Source organism: Nicotiana sylvestris, chromosome 1, assembly GCF_000393655.2.
Source record: "Nicotiana sylvestris chromosome 1, ASM39365v2, whole genome shotgun sequence".
Lineage (NCBI taxonomy): Eukaryota > Viridiplantae > Streptophyta > Magnoliopsida > Solanales > Solanaceae > Nicotiana > Nicotiana sylvestris.
The window spans coordinates 183,729,616-183,752,242 of NC_091057.1; the positions used below are offsets into that span (position 1 = coordinate 183,729,616).

A 22,627-nucleotide genomic window follows, 5' to 3' on the forward strand; every position below is an offset into this window, starting at 1 on the left:
GAATTACTGAAAATTCGAGTGGGCATCCATTAAAGAACCTGAAGATTCTTACAAATGACGAATTTTCTTGTGATGCTTGTTATCAAGGAAAAATGATCACTAGACCATCACCAATGAAGGTTGATATTGAATCCCCTGCCTTTTTAGAGCGTATACATGGGGATATATGTGGACCTATTCACCCACCAAGTGGGTTGTTTAGATATTTTATGGTCCTAATAGATGCATCTTCAAGATGGTCTCATGTGTGTCTACTATCATCTCGCAACCTGGCGTTTGCAAAGCTATTAGCCCAAATAATTCGATTAAGGGCACAATTCCCAGATTATCTTATAAAGGCTATTCGCCTTGATAATGCTGGAGAATTCTCATCTCAAGCTTTTGATGATTATTGTCTATCCGTTGGGATAAAAGTTGAACATCCTGTAGCTTATGTTCATAGTCAAAATGGTCTTGCAGAGTCATTTATTAAACGCCTGCAATTGATAGCAAGACCACTACTTATGAAAACAAAATTGCCCACTACTGTTTGGGGCCATGCTATCTTGCATGCAACATCACTTATCCGTCTCAGACCGATACATTATAATAAATATTCTCCGTCACAATTAGTTTTTGGTCATGAACCAAATATTGCCCATCTACGAATTTTCGGATGTGCTGTATATGTGCCAGTAGCACCACCACAACATAGTAAGATGGGACCACAGAGAAGGATAGGAATATATGTTGGGTTTGAATCACCCTCTATTATTCGCTATCTTGAACCATTGACAGGAGATTTATTTACTGCTCGATTTGCAGATTGTCGGTTTGATGAAACAAATTTCCCACAATTAGGGGGAGAGAAAAAGGAAATCAAAAGAGAAATTGTGTGGAAAGTTTCATCATTATCTCACTTTGATCCCCGTACCCCTATATGTAATCAGGAGGTCCAGAAGATCATCCATTTACAGAATATAGCAAATCAAATGCCAGACGCATTTACTGATTTGAAAAGGATAACTAAGTCACATATCCCAGCAGAGAATGTGCCTATCCGAATTGATGTCCCAGTAGGACCATCTACTAGCATGAGAGCTAGTGAACCTAAAGCACGCCTGAAGCGTGGTAGGCCTTTGGGTTCTAAGGATCGAAATCCTCGAAAAAGAAAATCGACAAATGATCAAAACGATACTATGAAGGGATCCCCTGAAGAGACCCAAAATCTGATTAGTTCTGAGATTCCTGAAGAAATCAATGAACCTGAAGCTCATGTGAGTGAGGAACTTTTAATAAGTTCGAACGGTGATGGGATTAATTTAAATCGATTTGAAATAGTGGTGGATAATATTTTTGCATATAATGTTGCACTTAATATTATGCAAGATAGTGAGGATCTTGAACCTCGATCTGTCGAAGAATGTCGACAAAGATCTGATTGGCCAAAATGGCAAGAGGCAATTCAATCGGAATTGAAGTCACTTGCTAAAAGAGAGGTCTTTGGACCAGTAGTCCAAACACCTGCTGGTATAAAACCAGTTGGTCATAAATGGGTTTTTGTGCGAAAAAGGAATGATAAAAATGAAGTTGAAAGATACAAAGCTCGCCTTGTTGCACAAGGATTCTCACAACGACCTGGAGTCGATTTTGATGAAACATATTCACCTGTTATGGATGCCATAACATTTCGATATCTCATCAGTTTAGCACTACATGAAAAGCTTGAAATACATCTAATGGATGTAGTTACAGCTTATCTGTACGGTTCACTTGATAATGAAATTTATATGAAAATTCCTGAAGGATTTAAAATGCCTGAAGCAAAATCTCAGGAAATGTATTCAATCAGATTACAAAGATCTTTGTACGGTTTAAAGCAATCTGGGCGCATGTGGTATAATCGCCTTAGTGAATATTTGCTGAAAGAAGGTTACATAAATGATGTTATTTGTCCATGTATTTTTATAAAGAAAATGGCATCAGAATTTGTTATACTTGCTGTTTATGTTGATGACATAAATCTTGTTGGAACTCCAGAAGAGCTCCAAAAGGCAATTGAATATCTTAAGAAAGAATTTGAGATGAAAGATCTTGGAAAGACAAAACTTTGTCTTGGTCTGCAAATTAAACATTTAGCAGACGGGATCTTTATCCATCAATTTACCCTATACAGAAAGGATCTTAAAACGCTTTTACATGGACAAAACACACCCATTGAGTACACCAATGGTTGTTCGATCACTTGAAGTGAATAAGGATTTGTTTCGACCTCCAGAAGAGGACGAGGAACTCCTTGGTCCCGAAGTACCCTATCTCAGTGCAATTGGTGCACTAATGTATCTTGCTAATGCTACAAGGCCTGACATAGCATTTTCTGTTAATTTACTAGCAAGATATAGTTCTTCTCCTACACGGAGACATTGGAACGGGATTAAGCATATATTGCGATATTTAAAGGGAACTCTTGATATGGGTTTGTTTTATGCTAACAAAGATAGTGCAGACCTTGTTGGTTATGCAGATGCAGGTTATTTATCTGATCCCCATAAAGCTCGATCTCAAACCGGCTACGTATTTACATATGGAGGTACTATCATATCATGGCGCTCCACAAAGCAATCTATTGTTGCTACTTCTTCAAATCACGCTGAGATAATAGCTATTCATGAAGCAAGTAGGGAATGCGTATGGTTGAGATCAATAATTCATTTTATTCGAGAAAAATGTGGTTTGGAATGTGAGAAAAGACCCACAATTTTATACGAAGACAATGCTGCATGCATAGCCCAATTGAAGGGAGGATTTATAAAAGGAGATAGAACGAAGTACATTTCACCAAAATTATTCTACACACACGATCTTCAGAAAAGTGGTGACATTGATGTGCAACAAATCCGTTCAAGTAATAATCCAGCAGATTTATTCACTAAATCTTTGCCAACTTCAACTTTTGAGAAGATGGTATACAAGATTGGAATGCGGAGACTCAAATATTTGAAACAAGGTTTTCATTAGGGGGAGTAAAATACGCGATGCACTTTTTTTCCTTTACTAAGGTTTTTTCCCATGGGGTTTTCCTTATAAGTTTTTTTAATGAGGCACCTAACAATGCATATTACTAAATATGTGTACTCTTTTTCCTTCACTAGATTTTTTTTTCCCACATGATTTTTCATAGTAAGGTTTTAATGAGACACATTATCTTTTAATGAACATCCAAGGGGGAGTGTTATAAATATATTATATTATGGATGTTCATTTAGTACTCCGTTGTAAACAAGCTTCCTGAAGAAGCTTATCACTTCGGTACCCGGTTATGGATAAACATTACCCCCGGTAGAAGATTATCCATATCGGGTATAATAAGCTTATCTTTTCAGTACCCGGTTATGGATAAACATTACCCCCAGTAGAAGATTATCCATACCGGATATAATAAGCTTATCCATTCAGTACTCCGTTATGGATAAATATTGCTCTCAATAGAAGATTATCCATATTTGGTACAACAACAGCTTACACAGCAGCTTGTAGTAGCAGCTTACACAACAGCTTATAGTAGCTTACACTGCAGCTTGTAGTAGCAGCTTACACAACAGCTTGTAGTAGCAGCTTACAGAGCAGTTTCTTTTCTTCTATAAATAGAAGAGATTTCAGTTCATTATGTACATCAGTTTGAGTTCGAATAATATATCAGTTTCACTCTATACTTGTCTTTACTTTACAGTCTTTTGTTTTATAACACTTCCAACTAAAAACAATTGTTACCTATAGAGTAGGTCACGTTGCATATCGCTTTTGTGCTAAGATTCTTTGTCCTTTATTGTGTCTAAGTACTCTATCTCATACCATTTTTTATGGAATTTAACTTATGTATAGTATAGTTCAATATAACAAAAATTGACATTATCAATATATATACTTTAATTTGTTATCGCAAGTATCAGGTTGCGATTCCCACTATTTATAAAAGATTATTAATAGTAGTTTTTATAAGTGATTTGATAGTGTAATATCTTCTATACTATTAGGGGCCGTTTGGTATGAGGTATAAGCAGATATAGTACTGGTATAAAAATTTGATACCACCTTAATACTTTGTTTGGTTAGCAAACCTGGTATAAGTTATCTCGAGATTAAAATTAATACCGAGATAACTTATACCTTGTAAGGGGTGGAATAATTAGTGTCGAGATAACTTATACATTCTTCTTAGAAATTATGCAAATGTCATTTTTAATACATACCAAATAGTAAATAAAAAATAATAACAGAATAATTAATTCCAAAATAACTTATCCTCCTTTGGATAGAAAAGGTTGAGAATTAATGAGACATTACTAGCAATAACTTATGATAACTGACTTATTTACTTCTTTTGGTATTTTGATGCTATAGGTGGGGGATACAGTCATAGACCATAACTGTTGGGAAAGGCCAGATGATATGGACACTGCTAGGACAGTATATACAGTGGATGCTCCGAATCCGGCATCCGATGTGGCCGGAGAGACTGCAGTTGCGTTCGCAGCTGCATCCATTGCTTTTCGGTCGCCGGATCCCGGATATTCAGACACACTCTTGAGAACATCCACTAGGGTGTTTGATTTTGCAGATAGGAACCGTGGAGCTTACAGTGACAATCTCAATATTAGAGATGGAGTTTGTCCGTATTATTGTAATTTTGATGGATATTAGGCAAGCATTCTTCTCGCTAATTTGTCGTTATATCACTCGTAGCTAGCAGAATTTCTTGACAATATGTCGCTAATCCGTCGCTAAATGAGATTAGCAACAACTTTTTCTGTTTAGCTACATAATTTGTCCGTCGCAAAAACCTGATTTTTTAGTAGTGTCTGCTGCTAACTAATTAACTCATTTATATACTTGAAATTATGTGCCTTTGATCTTTTTATTTTTACCATTAATGAAGATCACAAAATTTTAGGTTACTTTTGATAAGTAGCAATAATATTATTTTTCTTTCTTAAATTTTATGTTTAGTTACAAAAGGATATAAAATGTATAGATAGCCTATTTAAAGGGTACAAAAGTACATAATGAAATATTATTTTGCATCCTGCTAACAACAGATCCGTTGTAGTCTAGGTGGTTAGGATACTCGGCTCTCACCCGAGAGACCCGGGTTCAAGTCCCGGCAACGGAATTAAATTTTTTCTAAACGTTCTTTCCTTTTTTTTTTATTTTAATTTTGATTGTCACACCAGAATACGCTAATCCCTTAATTCTGAAACTTCAGAAAGCCCAAAATTCTTTGTTCTTTGCGTCTTTTCCCGGAGAAGTAGCGGAGGGTGAAGCTTCATTCTTCTCAAAATCTCCTACCTATTTCATATTGCGGTGAAAGCATAGATTCTTTAACAGAAGAGGCAAATAAGCAGACGTATAGGTATTCTTTTTGAATCTCTTTTGTTACATCTTTTTTCTTTGAGCTCGCTTGTTATTTGAGAGAAAGCTGGCACATAAGTAGACGTATGTGGATTTTAGGGTTTTTTTTAGTTTGCTCCTCGTGATTTCTTGAAGTTATAAATTAAACATATATGACTTCGTATGGTAGCTTACGATTTCGATAATTCATTTATTTTCTTATTCTTTTCATTGAGAGGAGATAGTAAAGCTCAAGTTTTGAAGTCGCATTTTCCAGATATCGTTTCAAATTTCTTTCAACCCATTTGGCAAATTGCGGGCTGCGGCTATATATAGTTAGGTAATTTACTAGGTAAAATTCATCTTGATTTTGGTTTATATCTTCTTCCTTTGAAAACATTGATGTGGTGGTGTGAAACTTGATTTAATTATCTAATGTTATAACCAATAATTTATGAGGAGCTATTGAACTCAATCACTGAGATTCTCAAATTTTGTTAGAAGAGTAATACATGATTGAAATGACAAAATTTAAGTATTGCTGAGTGTCTTTGACTAGGCAAAATGTGATTGTAAACTACTGACTGTTTCATGGTACATTATATAATGGATGACTTTGACAAAGAGGAATATGGAAGAAATTGTTCATTTCCTTCTCTACTTGTTCATTCCAGAATTAAGATGAAAGAAAATTGTGAAGTTTGGACTTAAAGTCAATTATTTTCACCTTTTTGCTGTGTGGGATAGGCTTGGGGTAGGTAGAAGTGGATAGGAAGGCCAGGTAAGGATTCAAGTTAGGAGCTTTAAGAATGAGCTAGTACTGAATTCTCGTCGATGTGGAAACTGAATGGAGAAAAGGTTATACATTTAGATATTACTCATCATAGAATTGCATCCTTGAGGAATAGTCGGATATCACTAGTTTCTATATGTGAAGGGACCCTTTGGTTACTGTGCTTATTGTCTCGGAATATCCAAAGATATATCATAGTCAAAACTTAGGTTTTGGCGTATAAGATGTTTTACTACTGTTGTTATAATATATGTGAATTTAATGGTTGCTTTCTATCATTTACCGACGATGTTATGTTGGTTATGTCTGCTATACCTGCAGTGTGGTTCTGCCTTGGGATTCTGTCAACTACGCTGAGACTTTACATGATGAGTGGCTCTTTTATTCGAGTGAAATCTTCTTTTCCGTTCTGGTTGGTCGGGTAGGGATTAAATCATTAAATCCAATTCCTCCATCCCTCTATGCTTCTGTATCTTTAATCCTTACCTGGCTCTTAGTAGTGACACTTAGAGCCCGTTTGAATTAGCTGATAAGCTTCAAGTGCTGAAAAACATTTTTAAGTACTGAAACTGATTTTTTAAATAAGTATTTACGTGTTTGGATTGAAGTGATGAAACTTATAATAAGCAGTTGATGTGTTTGGTAAAAAATGTTGGTAAGTTGTTCTTGTTGCGGAAGCCAAATGTATATAGTGTGAATAAGTCACAACTACTATACCAAAAATTATGACAGCCACCAAATAATAAATAAGACAATAAAGCAATAATAAAGGGAACACCAGAATTTACGAGGTTCGGCTAATTTTGCCTACTCCTCGGACACAACCAATATTTTATTTCACTCCAAAAATACAAGTGAAATAATACTAAAGAGAGAAGATACAAATGCCTTAAACAGATGAGAAGGCAAATGAGAGGTGTGTTTCAATCCTAAACATTAGGCCTTCTTTTATAGGGGAAAAATCCCCTCCAAACTTAACTCCCAACCAATGTGGGACTTTGGCATTTTGCCAAACTTCAACAAATCTCCACCTTGGCAAAATTCCACATTTTCAATTCTCTCTCAATAACAAATTTTGGTTGTGTCTTCATCTTCAATCTTCAGTGTTCAACAATGTTGATCAAATCCAAACAATGTTGAAACTTGACCGCAGTCACCACCTTTGTCAGCATATCAGCAGGATTCTCTGTAGTATGAATTTTCTTCACCGTGACTCCACCTTCTTCTATGATTTCTCGTACGAAATGATACCGAACATCAATGTGCTTCGTCCTTGCATGATAAACTTGGTTCTTCGCTAATTGAATAGCACTTTGACTATCACAAAAAATTGTGATACCTTTTTGTTCAACACCAAGCTCCTTTAGCAATCCTTGAAGCCAAATTGCCTCTTTCACAGCATCTGTAATAGCCATGTACTCTGCCTCTGTTGTAGACAAAGCAACTGTTGACTGCAAAGTAGACTTCCAACTAACTGGTGCCTTTGCAAAAGTAAACACATAACCAGTAGTTGATCTTCGTTTGTCCATATCACCCGCAAAATCTGAGTCACAATATCCAACTACAGACTGATTGTCTTCCTGCTCAAAAACTAACCCGACATCTACAGTATTATGAATATACCGTAGAATCCACTTCACAGCTTGCCAATGCTCCTTCCCTGGATTGTGCATATATCTGCTAATAACTCCAACAGCTTGTGAAATGTCAGGCCTTGTGCAAACCATTGCATACATCAAGCTACCAACAACATTTGCGTATGGTACCTTTGACATATACTCTCGTTCAGCTTCATCCATTGGCGACATAGTAGTACTTAGCTTAAAATGGGAAGCAAGTGGAGTACTAACTGGCTTAGTCTTGTCATCTATGCCAAAACGTTGAAGTACTCTCTTCAAATATTCCTTTTGAGATAAACAGAGTTTCTTTGAACGTCTATCTCTAATTATCTCCATGCCAAGAATTTTCTTTGCCTCACCCAAATCCTTCATCTCGAACTCCTTCTTCAGTTGAATCTTCAACTTATCAATTTCTTCCAAATTCTTGGAAGCTATCAACATATCATCAACATATAGGAGAAGATATACAAAGGAACCATCTTTAAGCTTGTGCAAATACACACAATGATCGTATTTGCTTCTCTTGTACCCTTGCCGCAACATAAACTCGTCAAATCGCTTGTACCATTGTCTAGAAGATTGTTTCAATCCGTACAACGATTTTTCAAGTTTGCACACCATATTTTCTTTTCCAGCAACTTTGAATCCTTCTGGCTGAGTCATGTAGATTTCCTCCTCCAAGTTTCCATGTAAAAACGCAGTTTTTACATCCATCTGAACTAGTTCCAAATCCAATTGTGCTACCAAAGCCAACATAATTCTAATGGAGGAATGTTTTACAACTGGAGAAAACACTTCATTGTAATCAATTCCCTCCTTTTGAGCATATCCTTTGGCCACCAATCTTGCTTTGTAGCGAACATCTACTTGGTTAGGAAATCCTTCCTTCTTTGCAAATACCCATTTGCACCCAATTGCTTTCTTTCCCTTCGGGAGATTGGCCAATCTCCATGTATGATTCTGATGAAGGGACTGTATCTCATCATTCATGGCAATCCTCCACTTATCTTCTTCTGAACTTTGAACAGCGTCTTTATAAGTAGTAGGAACATCATCAGCTACAATTGAGGTTGCACAAGCAACCGTCTCTATGAGACGAACAGGTTTCGTTATTGTTCTTTTTGGCCTGCTGGTTGCTATTGATTCAAGTTGTTGTTGAGATTCCTGAGTTGGAATCTCCTCTACTGGCTCTCCTTCCAGAGGGTAATCTTCATTTGTTTCCTCCTCTGCTTCTTGTGTAGGAAAAATAAATTTTCCCTCAAACTCCACCTGCTTAGAAGCACCTTCATTTTGTTTGGTATCTTCTGTTACCTTATTTACCATAGCAAATTCATCAAAGGTAACATCTCTGCTGAATATTACTTTCTTTGTCATAGGACACCATAAGCGATATCCTTTGACTCCAGAAGTAATTCCCATAAAAATAGCCTTCTTTGCCCTTGGATCCAATTTTGACTCCGTCACATGATAATATGCAGTTGAGCCAAACACGTGCAAAGAGTTATAATCTACAGCAGGTTTTCCGTACCATTTTTCAAATGGTGTTTTGCCATCAATAGCAGCAGATGGTAGACGATTAATGAGGTGGCATGCATATGTAATTGCCTCAGCCCAAAATTCTTTGCCCAAGCCAGCATTGGACAACATACACCGTACCTTCTCCAGCAAGGTCCGGTTCATACGTTCTGCCACTCCATTCTGTTGTGGTGTATGTCTAACAGTGAAGTGTCGGATGATGCCATCATTTTCACAGACCTTATTGAAATGATCATTTTTGTATTCACCTCCATTGTCTGTGCGAATACACTTGATTCTCCTGCCTGTCTGATTCTCCACCATCATCTTCCATTTGAGAAAAATTCCCAACACTTCATCTTTGCTCTTCATTGTATACACCCATACTCTTCGGGAAAAATCATCAACAAAGGTTACAAAATAGTGCTTCCCACCCAATGAAGGTGTTTTGGAAGGACCCCAAACATCAGAGTGTACATAATCCAAAATGCCTTTAGTATTATGGATCGCTGTACCAAATTTAACCCTTGTCTGTTTCCCTTTAACACAATGCTCACAAAACTCCAAGTTGCAAGCCTTTACTCCTTTTAACAATCCTTGATCTGATAGAGTTTTCAAGGATTTTCCTCCAGCATGTCCCAAGCGCATGTGCCATAGCTTGGTTGCTTCTGCCTCTTTGTCGTCACTGGATGTTACTGTCGCTGTCCCAATAATTGTACTGCCACGATAGCGGTACATATTATTATTCTTCCGATTAGCCTTCATTACCACTAGTGCACCGGAGCATACTCTCATCACTCCATTTTCTGCAATGATTTTGAACCCTTTTGATTCTAGGGCTCCCACAGAGATGAGATTCTTCTTCAAATCCGGTACATATCGAACATCTATCAATGTTCTGATCATTCCATCATGGTTCCTTAATCGTATTGAACCAATGCCATATGAGGTAAGAGGGCTGTTATCCGCTGTGTGGATGACTCCATATTCTCCTTCTTGAAATTCCACGAACCAGTCCCTGTTGGGACACATATGATAGCTACAAGCCGAGTCCATCAACCATATGTCTGATGATGTTGATGACTCTGTTGTAACTAATGAGAAGTCTGAATCATCACAATCAGCTACATTTGAATCCATAATAGCCTTTCCATTGTTATGTTTGGCCTTATTCTTCAACTTCGGACAGTCTTTCTTCCAGTGCCCTTTTTCTCGACAAAAGGCACATTCATCTTTGCTGGGTCTGGATCTTGACTTGGATCTTCCCTTCTTTGTCCTCGTTTGATTTTGAGGACGACCCCTCACAAACAGTGCTTCTCCTTCTCCGCCCTTCTGTTTTTCTCGCTTTCTTTGTTCATAGCTGTACAAAGCTGAACAAACTTCTCTGAGAGAAATTTCGTCATTTCCATGGAGTAGAGTAGTTTCAAGGTGCTCGTACTCATCAGGAAGTGACGCCAACAACATTAAGGCCAAGTCACCATCATCATAAGTTGTATCCATATTTTGCAAATCTGTGACCAACTTATTGAAACTGGTGATATGTTCATTCATCGTGGTACCAGGAACATAGGTGAAGTGAAACAGTCTCTTCTTCATGTACAATTTATTTTGACTGTTTTTCTTCAAAAATTTATCCTCCAGTGCTTTCCATAATTTACTTGCAGAAGTTTCCTTTGTGTATGGATATTTCTGCTCTCTAGCAAGGTAGGATCGAATGGTACCGCAAGCAACACGGTTGATAATTCTCCAATCTTCTTCTCCAATAACATCTGGTTTCTTTTCTTCAATGGCCAGATCTAGCCCTTGTTGAAAAAGGACATCTAGAACCTCGCCTTGCCACATCCCAAAATGTCCGGACCCGTCAAAAATTTCTACCGCAAATTTCGCATTTGACACAATTCTTGTCATAAGCGAAGATGCCAATGATGACGTATTGTTGACACTTGATGTAGATTCTTCTTGTTTATTGTCTCCCATATTTGACACAAATATTATTTAATAGCTGACGACACAAATCAAGATTATTTCCTTTCTGATGTAGAAGATCAGACTAAGCTGCAACTACAGAGCATACTCAGACAGAACCTTGACTCAGTTACCAAGATAAATCTTTTCTGATGTGGAAGATCAGACTATGCTGCAACCACAGAGCATACTTAGACAGTACCTTGGCTCTGATACCAATTGTTGCGGAAGCCAAATGTATATAGTGTGAATAAGTCACAACTACTATACCAAAAATTATGACAGCCACCAAATAATAAATAAGACAATAAAGCAATAATAAAGGGAACACCAGAATTTACGAGGTTCGGCTAATTTTGCCTACTCCTCGGACACAACCAATATTTTATTTCACTCCAAAAATACAAGTGAAATAATACTAAAGAGAGAAGATACAAATGCCTTAAACAGATGAGAAGGCAAATGAGAGGTGTGTTTCAATCCTAAACATTAGGCCTTCTTTTATAGGGGAAAAATCCCCTCCAAACTTAACTCCCAACCAATGTGGGACTTTGGCATTTTGCCAAACTTCAACAGTTCTTTTATTAAATTGACTAAATACCCTTTAAAACTTTACAAAAGATTATAACTTAAAAAGTTTTTTGTAAAGAAAAGGGTTAACAATGAACATTGAATGAAGAGAAAGTTAGAAAATTTATTTCGAGAAAAATATTTTGTGAATTACAAAATATTATAAAGTATAAACTGGTAAAAGTCTTAGTCAAACTAAAAGTGCTTATAAGCCGAAAAGTCATAAGTTGGGGGTGACCAGCTTATGACTTATGGCTGATTTGAGCTTATAAGCACTTTGGATTTTTACCAAACGCGTAGATAAGCCAAAAGATGCTTATAAGCTAGCCAAATACCCTCTTAGTCTTTAAACTGAATTCATCAATTAGTTAGGCAATAAGTACTGCTACAACAACTGAAGATATTCATCTGTCTCTATCTTGCTGGTATTATAACTTTTTAGGTTTGATCCCGAAGAATTTCCCTTGTTGTGAATGCAAGTAACCCACTTTTTTTGTCATCATCTTGTTATCGAAACCTCAGTTTCAAGACATTTGAGATCGTTTCTTTGTGGTTTTCTTTTAATTGCTAGTGGTTGGGCTTGGAGTCATAAACCGCAAGTGTATAGAGGTCCTGAGATAGAACCCCAATTGCCGCCACAAAGAAAGGCACTTCTTAAAAGCTAGTCTACTCTATATGATATTTGTTTACTTAATTTAGTCAGACATACCGTATTCTGTCATAAAAAGTGAGTTAATTTGGAAGTGATCTGAGTCGATTGGTATTTTTTTGATGAAGTTAGATGGTATCTTGGATCCTAGTATTATAAAATGTTCGTTGATAGTTCATGAAGGTTTTACCTATGTACTTTCTGTTGCAGTACGGTTGCTAAGGAATATGGCTGAACTTCTCTCCATGGCCATGGCTGATGATGATGACATGAAAGATGTCAGTGTTTCTCCACTTGATCTAAATTCCATAGGTGGCAACGAGAGTGAAGATGTGCTTTCACCTGAGGATGTAGCATGGGCTGACTCATGCCTCATTAAAGATCTTGCTATATCGGACCATGACATGGATTCTTCGAAACATGCGTCACCGGACGCTTTTCCTTCCCAAAAAATCTTTTCTGCAGTCTCGAGGGATGACTCTCCTCAAGAATCTTGTATTTTCCCCACCGTCGAAGAGACAGGAATTTCAGGGATGGTAGATGACACCATTGATGAGGTTTCTCCAACCAATGAACAAGAAGGGAACACAACTCGTCATCGGATTAACAACAAAGATACAGATAGTTCTTGGTCCAGAATTAACTCAGAAAATGAATTTCCTCCCACCTATAACGAGGATCTGAGATCCGCTGAAGACTCCCATTCTGAAGTAGATTCAGAGTTTTCAACATTCGTTGAGGAAAATTTGGCTGACATATTCAAGGTCTGGGAACTTGACATTCCAGATGAGGAAGATGAACTTGTTAAACAGTTCAACAAAGCCCTCGCAGGAAGCTCCTTGGACTCCAACCCTTCAGAAGCCGAAAATCTTGGAGTACTGCTAGACGATAAGTTACTTGATGATCTCATTTCTGGCCTTGATGACCTGTCGTTGAGTCCAATAAGTGACTAAGTTATGTTGCAAATCCAAATTCTGGTCGAGAGCATCCGTTTGCAGCTTACTAATTCTGATTTTTCCCTGTTCTGTGTTTTAGTTACTACCCTTATTTAGCTTGATAATTAAGTAGCAACTAGTGTAAGAAAACAAGCTGTCTTTAAACTTTCCTTGTATATAGGTATAGATTACTTAGATATTGCTTTCCTTCCTTTGGACTGGAGTCTATTAGGTGATTCAACAGATTGGGTTTTTGCTTTGGTGCATGAAATTTCATCTGAGTTATTCTTTCAGCCGTCTAAAAGATGAGACAGGAACATTTAACTGTGGGAAATAGTTCTTAGTAGTTGCAAGTCACAGATATAAATTTGCTGCGACTTGCTGAGATGTAATGATCCAGTCTCTTTAGCTTCACATAACTAAACATGAGTAGTTGGGATTATTTGCACTGTGGGGCCTCTTTTTAGGTTACTCTTCAAATTCAGTGGGTTACATTCTGTCTTTGAAAAGTAGTTCGATAAATTTTTCATTTACACAGTTAGCTATCTGGACTCAGACAGATTTCAAATAGTAGCATTAAAAAGGTTATTTGTGCAGATGCCTCAATGTACATAGCTTTTTGGGCTTTAACATTAAAATTGTTGAAAGTTAGGGTGATTTGCACAAATAGGATCATTCGGTGCCGCTGTTTAAATTTTTAACCCGGTAAGAAAATTCTTGAAAATATAGCTTCTGGCCAGAATTTTGGAAGTGCTCCAGCCAATCGCCAGAATTCATATGGTGATTACCAGGATTTGCCCCAAAATCTGCTATCACCATACCTTTTCATATGGGGTAATTCCGGCGATCGCCAGGAGCGCTTTCCAAAAATTTGGCGGGAGGCTATTATCTCAAGATTTTTCATACCGGGGTCAAAATTTAAATGGTGGTTAATAATCCAACAGTTTATTGGTAGGAGGTAGTAGGTATTCAGTGGAATAGCCACGGAATAATCGAGGTGAATGCAAACTGCTTCGGATACTGCTGCTATTAAAAAATAATTGCTGAATAACTACAAGTCATTGTCAAGCACAATCCTGGAACTGAACCATGACCACTGATCACCTCGGGATAACCAAAACAAACAGGGAAACATTACCAAGCCACTCGAGGTAGGATTGCTTATCAGAGCCTCACGTTTGGCTTCCATTGCTCTGAGCAAAAACCAACTTATTTGTAGTCTAGTGTAATCTGATGCTGATGCCTGCTTAAACCATCAAATAACTCCAAAAAAACCAAGTAGAAGAAATCAATGTTTTTAAATTCCACAGACCATAATTTACAACTACTATTTATGAATTCTTTTACGAGGTGGGAATCATTCCATCTATTTCAACCACTTGTACTATATGCCAGGTAGGCAAAAAAAACCAAGATTGCATGGCAAGCTGGCATTGGTTGGAGCATAACAACCTCAAATGAGACATCTTTAGTAACAGATTAGTACAGTTATAAATTCTGGCACTCTGTTGGAGAAATTTGTGTGGCAAAGAGTAACAGTGAGAAGAGAGTGTGCTGAGATAAGGAGATTGTAGTAGAGAGAAGAAAAAAAAGTTAGAAAAAAATGGCCTCAGCATCTCTACTAAAATCATCCCCAACAGTTCTTGACAAGTCTGAGTTTGTAAAAGGGCAAAGCCTTCGTCAAACTTCTGTCTCAGTTGTTCGCTGCCACCCCACCAATGCTCCTTCTCTCACTGTCCGCGCTGCTTCTCCATATGCTGATGAGCTTGTTAAGACCGCTGTAAGTTTTAACTTAGCAAGTTTAAGTTCTACGCACTGCCAGTGTAAAGATTTTTTTCGCTATCGGCTTAAATTGACCTAAAACAATATGTAGTTCTCTATATATCTAGCCTGATTTGATGACCTGAAAAATAGAGTAATAGTCTGTTATAACCGGTTAAATTGAAAGATTTCTTCTTATGAGTTGTTCATTTTAGATGTTCAGTTTAAATTAGTGGTATCTTGCCCAAACACTGAATAGAGTTGAGCTTATAGTTAAAGTTGCTGGTAGAAAACTGAAATAACTAGTTATAGTAAGCATGAAAAGGCTAAATTAAATTTTGGGATGACTGGCCCTTCTAATCCAGCTCATATAATGTCTTCTCGAGGAGCTAGAGGAAATGCATGCATCTCAGGTACATCAATTAGCTATTCCGTCAAGAAAAGGGGGAATGCGCATTTGCTTGAAATAGTTTCCAATTAATTGCTTTACGCCGATTAATGAGCCGAGGGTCTCCCGGAAACAACCTCTCTACCTCTCCAGGGTAGGGGTAAGGTTGTCGTTCACTCTACCCTCCCCAGACTCTACTAGTCGGATTCTACTGGGTTGTTGTTGTTGCTTTACGCCTTTGAGTGCATACAAATTCTTTACACTTTCACTGGATAAACTTAAACTCTAAAGAGAGTTTGTGTTCCGTACACTCACAAAATAAAGTTTTCAATATGATAGTTTAACTAGATTAATAGAAATAGGTTTAGTTAAGCCGTCTTTTGCAATATGTATGTGAAAATACCGAAAAGTAGTACTCCTATAAATACCAATTTCAAACCCATATTTACAAAAAATTCAGAATTTTGAACCTGTTTAGTTTCATGTTGAATTCGCCTTGAAATTGAGTTATAATCTTAAATGGAATAAGGCTTTAACAATGAAGTGTTTGTTGTGTGTAGAAAACCGTTGCATCACCAGGACGCGGAATTTTGGCTATGGATGAATCCAATGCTACCTGTGGAAAGCGTTTGGCTTCCATTGGTTTGGAAAACACTGAGGCTAACCGCCAAGCTTACCGTACCCTGCTTGTGACAGCTCCAGGACTTGGACAGTACATCTCTGGTGCTATTCTTTTCGAGGAGACTCTCTACCAATCAACCGTTGATGGCCGCAAAATAGTTGATGTTCTTGTTGAACAAAACATTGTTCCTGGTATCAAAGTTGACAAGGTATATTAACCTACAACCCACAACTTGATTAAGGAAAAAAAAGGACAACTATAAAGAGGAAACAATGCCAGTAAAATGTATAGTGAACTTTTAGTAACTCCTATTTTTATTCATATAATATTGGTCTCAGATGAGCTTAAATCGAATGACATAACGTTTGAGGATCTATATAGCCGACCCCAACTTGCTTGGAATTAAGGTGTAATTGTAGTTGTAGTAACAAGAAAGAGGAAAGGCAAGGTTATGTATGGGTAGCAAGGAGAGACGGACCCAGGATTTTTACGCGACGGGGGCACAATACTCGGCTCAACTAAAGGCTTTTAATATTCAGGGTGCTAAGTGCTTTAAATTATCATTTTCAAGGTATATACATATACACATACAAGATTTCTGCCGAAGCTTTCGGCATCCGGTGACCCCACACTATAACACATAGGTCCGCCTCTGGTAGCAAGAGCTTGTTATAGGGTGTTCAAACTTTAAGTTTTATTCTTAAATAAACTTTAACTTGTTCAACTTAGAGTTGTTGATGTGGTGAAACTAGCTCAGACAAGAATTAATCAGCCTATGTACAGAATGTTAAAGGAGAGGATTTCAAGTTTAATGATGAATTGGACTGGAATGAGATTTCTATCAAAATCCCCTAATCATTTTATCTGTTACCAGGGTTTGGTTCCCCTTGCTGGTTCAAATGATGAGTCATGGTGTCAAGGTCTTGATGGTCTTGCCTCCCGCACTGCTGCATACTACCAACAGGGTGCACGTTTCGCCAAATGGTATGTTCAACAATGCCTCGTAATTTTCAAAAATATTGACTTTGTTATTTTTAAGATGATATGTGCTAAAATTATGGTAACTTATGCAGGCGTACCGTGGTGAGCATTCCCAACGGACCATCTGCATTAGCTGTGAAGGAAGCAGCATGGGGCTTGGCTCGCTACGCTGCCATTTCTCAGGACAGTGGTTTGGTCCCAATTGTGGAGCCAGAGATTTTGTTAGACGGTGAACATGGTATTGACAGGACTTTTGAGGTAGCACAGAAGGTTTGGGCTGAGGTCTTCTTTTATTTGGCTGAGAACAATGTCATGTTCGAGGGTATCCTCCTGAAGCCGAGCATGGTCACCCCTGGTGCTGAATGCAAAGACAGGGCCACTCCTCAGCAAGTCGCGGACTATACTCTAAGTCTCCTTCAAAGGAGGATCCCCCCAGCTGTCCCTGGAATCATGGTAAGTCTCCTCTATTTCTATGAATTTAGCTAGTTTTTAAGAAACTTGAGTTACTGGCACTCCCTACGTTTCATCTCATATTATAGTGTTTGACTGAGCACGAAATTTGACAAACAAAGAAAGATTGTCGGCACATGGCCCAAGTAGCCTTAAAATGTGTGCTCTTAAACATTCGATGACATTTCTATGACTATACGAGCATGCCATTTAAGACAAAATGAGAAGTTATTAAATAGTTATTCTTTTCAGAGCAGAGCAGAGCAGATTAAAAAGAAAAGTACTGTATAAGATGGAACAGAGTCAATACTTTTATTTGTCAACACTCTACATATAGAATATGAATCATTAGTCCATTACTAGTGATAGATGAATAAGTGAATAAACACTCAACGAAGACTAACATAAACATTGGCACTAGGAAGGAAATTACTACATAATTTGTGCTAATTGATTCAATATTATTGCAGTTCTTGTCTGGTGGGCAATCAGAAGTTGAGGCTACATTGAACTTGAATGCCATGAACCAAGCTCCAAACCCATGGCACGTATCGTTCTCATACGCGAGGGCTCTTCAGAACACTTGCTTGAAGACATGGGGAGGACAACCCGAAAATGTTAAGGCTGCTCAGGATGCTTTACTTACCAGAGCCAAAGCCAACTCTCTTGCTCAACTCGGAAAATACACCGGCGAGGGTGAATCAGATGAAGCTAAACAAGGAATGTTTGTAAAAGGCTATGTCTACTAAGTTACTGCACTCAAGTTTTTAAGAAGAGAAGAAAAAAGGATGATGATCTAAGTGATTATAGTGAAGCAGAGAAACGATGAATTCTCTCATATGAGTTATTATGCAATTAATAGTAAAGTCATAGAGAAGAGTATTTTTGTTTTTGATTACCTGTACTTTTTTAATTAACCAGTTTAATAAACTTTCTTGATGATTGAGATTAGTTAGTGTTGCTTAATGAATTATAAACCTGGAATTGTTTTGTGCTATATTTGAGCTTGAAATAGCTTCTTGCTTCATTGTGGATACCTTTAAAGTAGTAAAAAATACTTAATGTCACTGAAACTATTTATATTCAGTAGCTACAAAAATGTATAAAATTTGTATATTTTTTTATATAATATACAAAAATATTTATATAAAAAAATATATAGTTTTTCGACTATTATTTTGAGAGCAGCTATACAGTGTCATTTTCCCTAAATTATTTTAACTCTAAGTAATCAAAACTACATTAGATGTTAAAAGGTGGCAAATGACGGGTTGAGCTGAGTTTGGGCGGGTTAAGATGGGTTGAGTCAATAAATGGGCAATTGTCCAACCCAGGGGGGAAGTGCATGGCTAGACACTAATAACACATGTATTTACTTTTAAGCCACTATTTAAAATGTCTTTAGTCTTTAGCCACTGCTTTAATAAACTTTAACTGCCCGGACGAAAATACCCTTCTGCTCATGTCCTTAACTTTTGAACTTAACTTCAGGACTATATGTTATTAACTTTTGAACTTGTAACTCTAAGTTCAGGACTTCAGGACCTATTGTCCTTAACTTTTGAACGTGTAACTGTAAGTTCAGGACCTATTATCCTTAACTTTTAGGCTTCTTAGCCTAATAACCCGTTTGAACAAGCTGAAATCAATTTATTTTAAGAAGTGCTTTTTTCAAAAGTGTTTTTCACAAAAGTACTTTTGGTGAGAATTAGTTTGTGTTTAGCTAATTAGTTTGAAAAGCACTTCTAAGCAGCAATTAGAGTTTGACCAAGCTTTAAAAAACTGCTTCTAAATGTATTTTTCTCAAAAGTGTTTCTCAAAAAAGTACTTTTGGAGAGAAGCTACTTTTTTCTATTTCTCCAAAACTGCTTCTGCTTCTCCTCAGAAACACTTTTTTTCCTTCTAAAAGCTTGGCCAAACACCTCATTTTTAGCAAAAAAAAAGCAATTTTGGCCAAAAAGAAGCTTGGTCAAACAGACTATAAGTTCAGGACTCATTGTCCTTAAAATGACACTAGAACAATGAGATCAAAGGAAGAGATGGACCATATATCTCAGTCCTGTTAACATGAAAACACATAGTCAAGGGAATCTCTAGTTAGGATGCATAGATTAACCTCTGGCTTTCCTTTGACTGGATACTCCTTGAATAGCATTGAAGATATCTGGTGTAAATACGTAAACACCACAGTTGATGCGGTCACTCACCTGCATTTCATCGTATTAGGCATGACACCATGGGTATAAACCTACACATTTCCTGGTTGACGCAAGTAAAGCCCAAAAGTAAGTAAATGTTGGATCTGGACGTACAAAAGTTTCAGGTTTCTCTGTGTAATGCAACAGTTCATTGGTATCAGGGTCAGCGACCTGTTCTCCAAGTCACTATTTCCGTTTGGGAAGAAAAGGATAACAACGTCATTTCATATTAATTTTAATAAACTAGTGGCTACTTTTGCTCAGCATTAAAAATACTGGATAAAAAGTAAATACCACTTTAAATAGTGGCTACCCCATACAATTTTTACTCAACCAAATCCAAAGTGTACTTGGGTTAAGATGAGCTAGGTTAAGATGGGCTAAACAATGGGTCATAGCCCAACTCGCTTTACTTGAATCATATTTTAGATCCATGCTCATTTTGCATAAACAAATCTATTTGCCTTTTATACACCTATGTATGTTCCCTACTTTCTTAGCTTCTTCATAATTTATTCATTTCATGCACTAACGATGAATTGATATATATCTAACTTTAAATTTTTAGCTAAGAAACACATATGGATTAATCTTATACTCAACTATTCATGAACGTTTATAATTTTCTAAAACTAAATAAATATTTAAGAGTGTATAATAAAGAAGAAGAAAAAGCAAAAAACAAATACAATGTTTCAGAAAATCTTTTGAAGAAATTTTTTGTGCAAGATAAAGGTTTAGCTAGTTGAATTATTTTTTTCCTGATGTTGCAATTGTTCCATAAATAATTCATTTTTGTACAAATTTTGATTTATATCTATTTATGTAGTTATTATTTGTTCTTTACAATGTAACACAAGAAATCCTACTCCCCATTTAAGAAGTACTCCCTCCTTTCCAAAAAAAAAATAAAAAATACTATCAATATTTTGAGAATCAAAATATATTTTCTTAAATAACAAATTAGTATTTAAAATTTGTAAGTTGAAAAATATCTTTTATGTTATTTCTAAATAAGCAAATTTCACCACAACTCAATTACAAAATTATTCATATTTACATTAAAACTTAAATACCTTGATTCTCATTTTTAAACTTATATACAGAAAATATTGATGGGGCAACTAAATAAATTTCTAGACAAGCCTTCAGTTGGGCTGAGATCCCTTTGTTTTGGGTGAGCTCCATGAGTTGTATTTGGGCTACTTCATGGGTTATACAAATGATGGGTTAACTTGGTTCAATCCAAATAAACCCATGAGCTAAAAATATTTGTAGTCCAACTCATTAATCTCTGGGCGGGTTGGACATGATAAATAGACTGGCTCAAATTCCCGCCACTACGTTAAACCAAGTAGAAAGGAATTACATTTTTTGTCGTTATATGGCTTTTGGAGATTTTTATAGCATTACTTTATCCAATAGCTCCTCTTCTTTTATACTCCCTCTTATCCATAATAAGTACATTTTTGCCTTTTTATTTTGGTCCAAAATAAGTGTCCTTTTACCTAAACAAAAAAGAAATAATTTTATTTTTCTAATGTGTCAAGGTAACAATTAATTAAGGGTAATTTAGTGAATACAACTTTTTTCTCTAGGAATTCAGATTTTCTTAAAGAATGTGTCAAAGGCTAAAAGTCACTTATTATGGACCGGATGGAATAACGGTAGGATCTAATTTTTAATGATTCAAAATACTCATAATGAAGATTTTAGAATTTAACACACAAGAAAGTACTCAAATATAAATGCTTGGGAAAAGGACGTTTTCATGATGCCACGTGACATGCCACCTCAACGCCTTAACCCATTTTATCTCTCCCCTATATTTGTTTTTCCACTAGTAAAATTTTCTTCGAGGGGAAGGAAAGTCTAGTGATGAAAAAAATAATAAAAGACAGGTAAAATGTGTTCTTTGGACAAATTTAGCGGAAGAGAAATATATTTGAACTAGTAGTATTATGGCATGTCGGCATGGGTATTATAGACTGAAAGCATAACAAATGATATATTTAAACTTCTATATATATATCAATAATTCTAGGAATAGGAAAGTTGATGTGGCATGCCTCAAATGCCAGCATCTCTATTTTATCTTTTTCCCTGATTTTTTGTTTTTTCCCCTTATTTAAATGCAATTACTCAATTATTAGAATTCTTCCCCTATATATCATTATGAGTCTTAAATAAGGGAAGAGAAATATAATTATGTGTAATTAATAGTAAGCATTTCAAATTAAAAACAGAGTTGTTTCACTTCTCCAACCATTAAAAGTAATTACTATACAATTATGAGTATTAAATAGTATCTAATTTATTATTTTATTGTTTGGCCTTTCAATCCCTTACTTGACGTACAGCTAATTTCCAATCAATCTCTCTTTCTCTCTATATATATAGTGGGCATTGGTTTCATCCCAACAGGAACGGAGGTACAGTAGCGGGTGCGAGTTCGGTCGAACTCATTGACTTTTTCCGAAACCCTTTATTTGTATTGAGAAACTTGCCACATCTATATAAATATATCATGATGAACCTAGTAATCAAAAGAGGTCTGGGTTCAATGGTAATGATGGTGGGTTCTTTGGAAAAGATGTGGGTTTGATTCCCATATAAAGCAGTGCTTTATTTTGTTGTTGTTTTTTTACGTTTTTTAACAAATCAAAATGTGAGCGACTACGTTTCTTCTACTTTCCACTAAACTAACATTATTTAATAATTACTTTCCACTCAACAAACACTAAAAGTAACATTATTTGATAAATAAAACATAACAACTTGTTTTCTTCTTAATAAACAAAAATCATAAGCTTT

At 36.4% G+C, this 22,627-nt stretch overlaps 2 protein-coding genes and 1 non-coding gene across 8 annotated transcripts; all 3 read left to right on the forward strand.

Moving 5' to 3' along the window:
- The first annotated feature begins 5,076 nt into the window (after positions 1-5,076).
- On the forward strand, positions 5,077-5,149 carry TRNAE-CUC (transfer RNA glutamic acid (anticodon CUC)). Its single transcript has one exon. It is a non-coding gene; the product is annotated as a tRNA-Glu (tRNA).
- Positions 5,150-5,211: 62 nt separating this feature from the next.
- On the forward strand, positions 5,212-13,706 carry LOC104217905 (uncharacterized). 6 transcript variants are annotated; one of them, XM_070172037.1, is made up of 3 exons: positions 5,212-5,389; positions 5,609-5,719; positions 12,689-13,706. In XM_070172037.1, exon 3 carries the CDS (start codon positions 12,706-12,708, stop codon positions 13,429-13,431), a length of 726 nt encoding a protein of 241 aa, XP_070028138.1. In that variant the 5' UTR covers positions 5,212-5,389; positions 5,609-5,719; positions 12,689-12,705; the 3' UTR covers positions 13,432-13,706. The 6 variants fall into 6 exon arrangements, with proteins under 6 accessions (XP_070028138.1, XP_070028135.1, XP_070028142.1 ...); XM_070172034.1 differs by having other exon boundaries at positions 5,609-5,707; XM_070172041.1 differs by having other exon boundaries at positions 5,613-5,707.
- A 1,211-nt stretch (positions 13,707-14,917) lies between these two features.
- On the forward strand, positions 14,918-18,566 carry LOC104217906 (fructose-bisphosphate aldolase 1, chloroplastic-like). Its single transcript, XM_009768249.2, has 5 exons — positions 14,918-15,193; positions 16,123-16,392; positions 17,059-17,168; positions 17,258-17,618; positions 18,086-18,566. The coding sequence occupies exons 1-5, from the start codon at positions 15,017-15,019 to the stop codon at positions 18,362-18,364; spliced, it is 1,197 nt and encodes a 398-aa protein (XP_009766551.1). The 5' UTR covers positions 14,918-15,016; the 3' UTR covers positions 18,365-18,566.
- Positions 18,567-22,627: the final 4,061 nt, after the last annotated feature.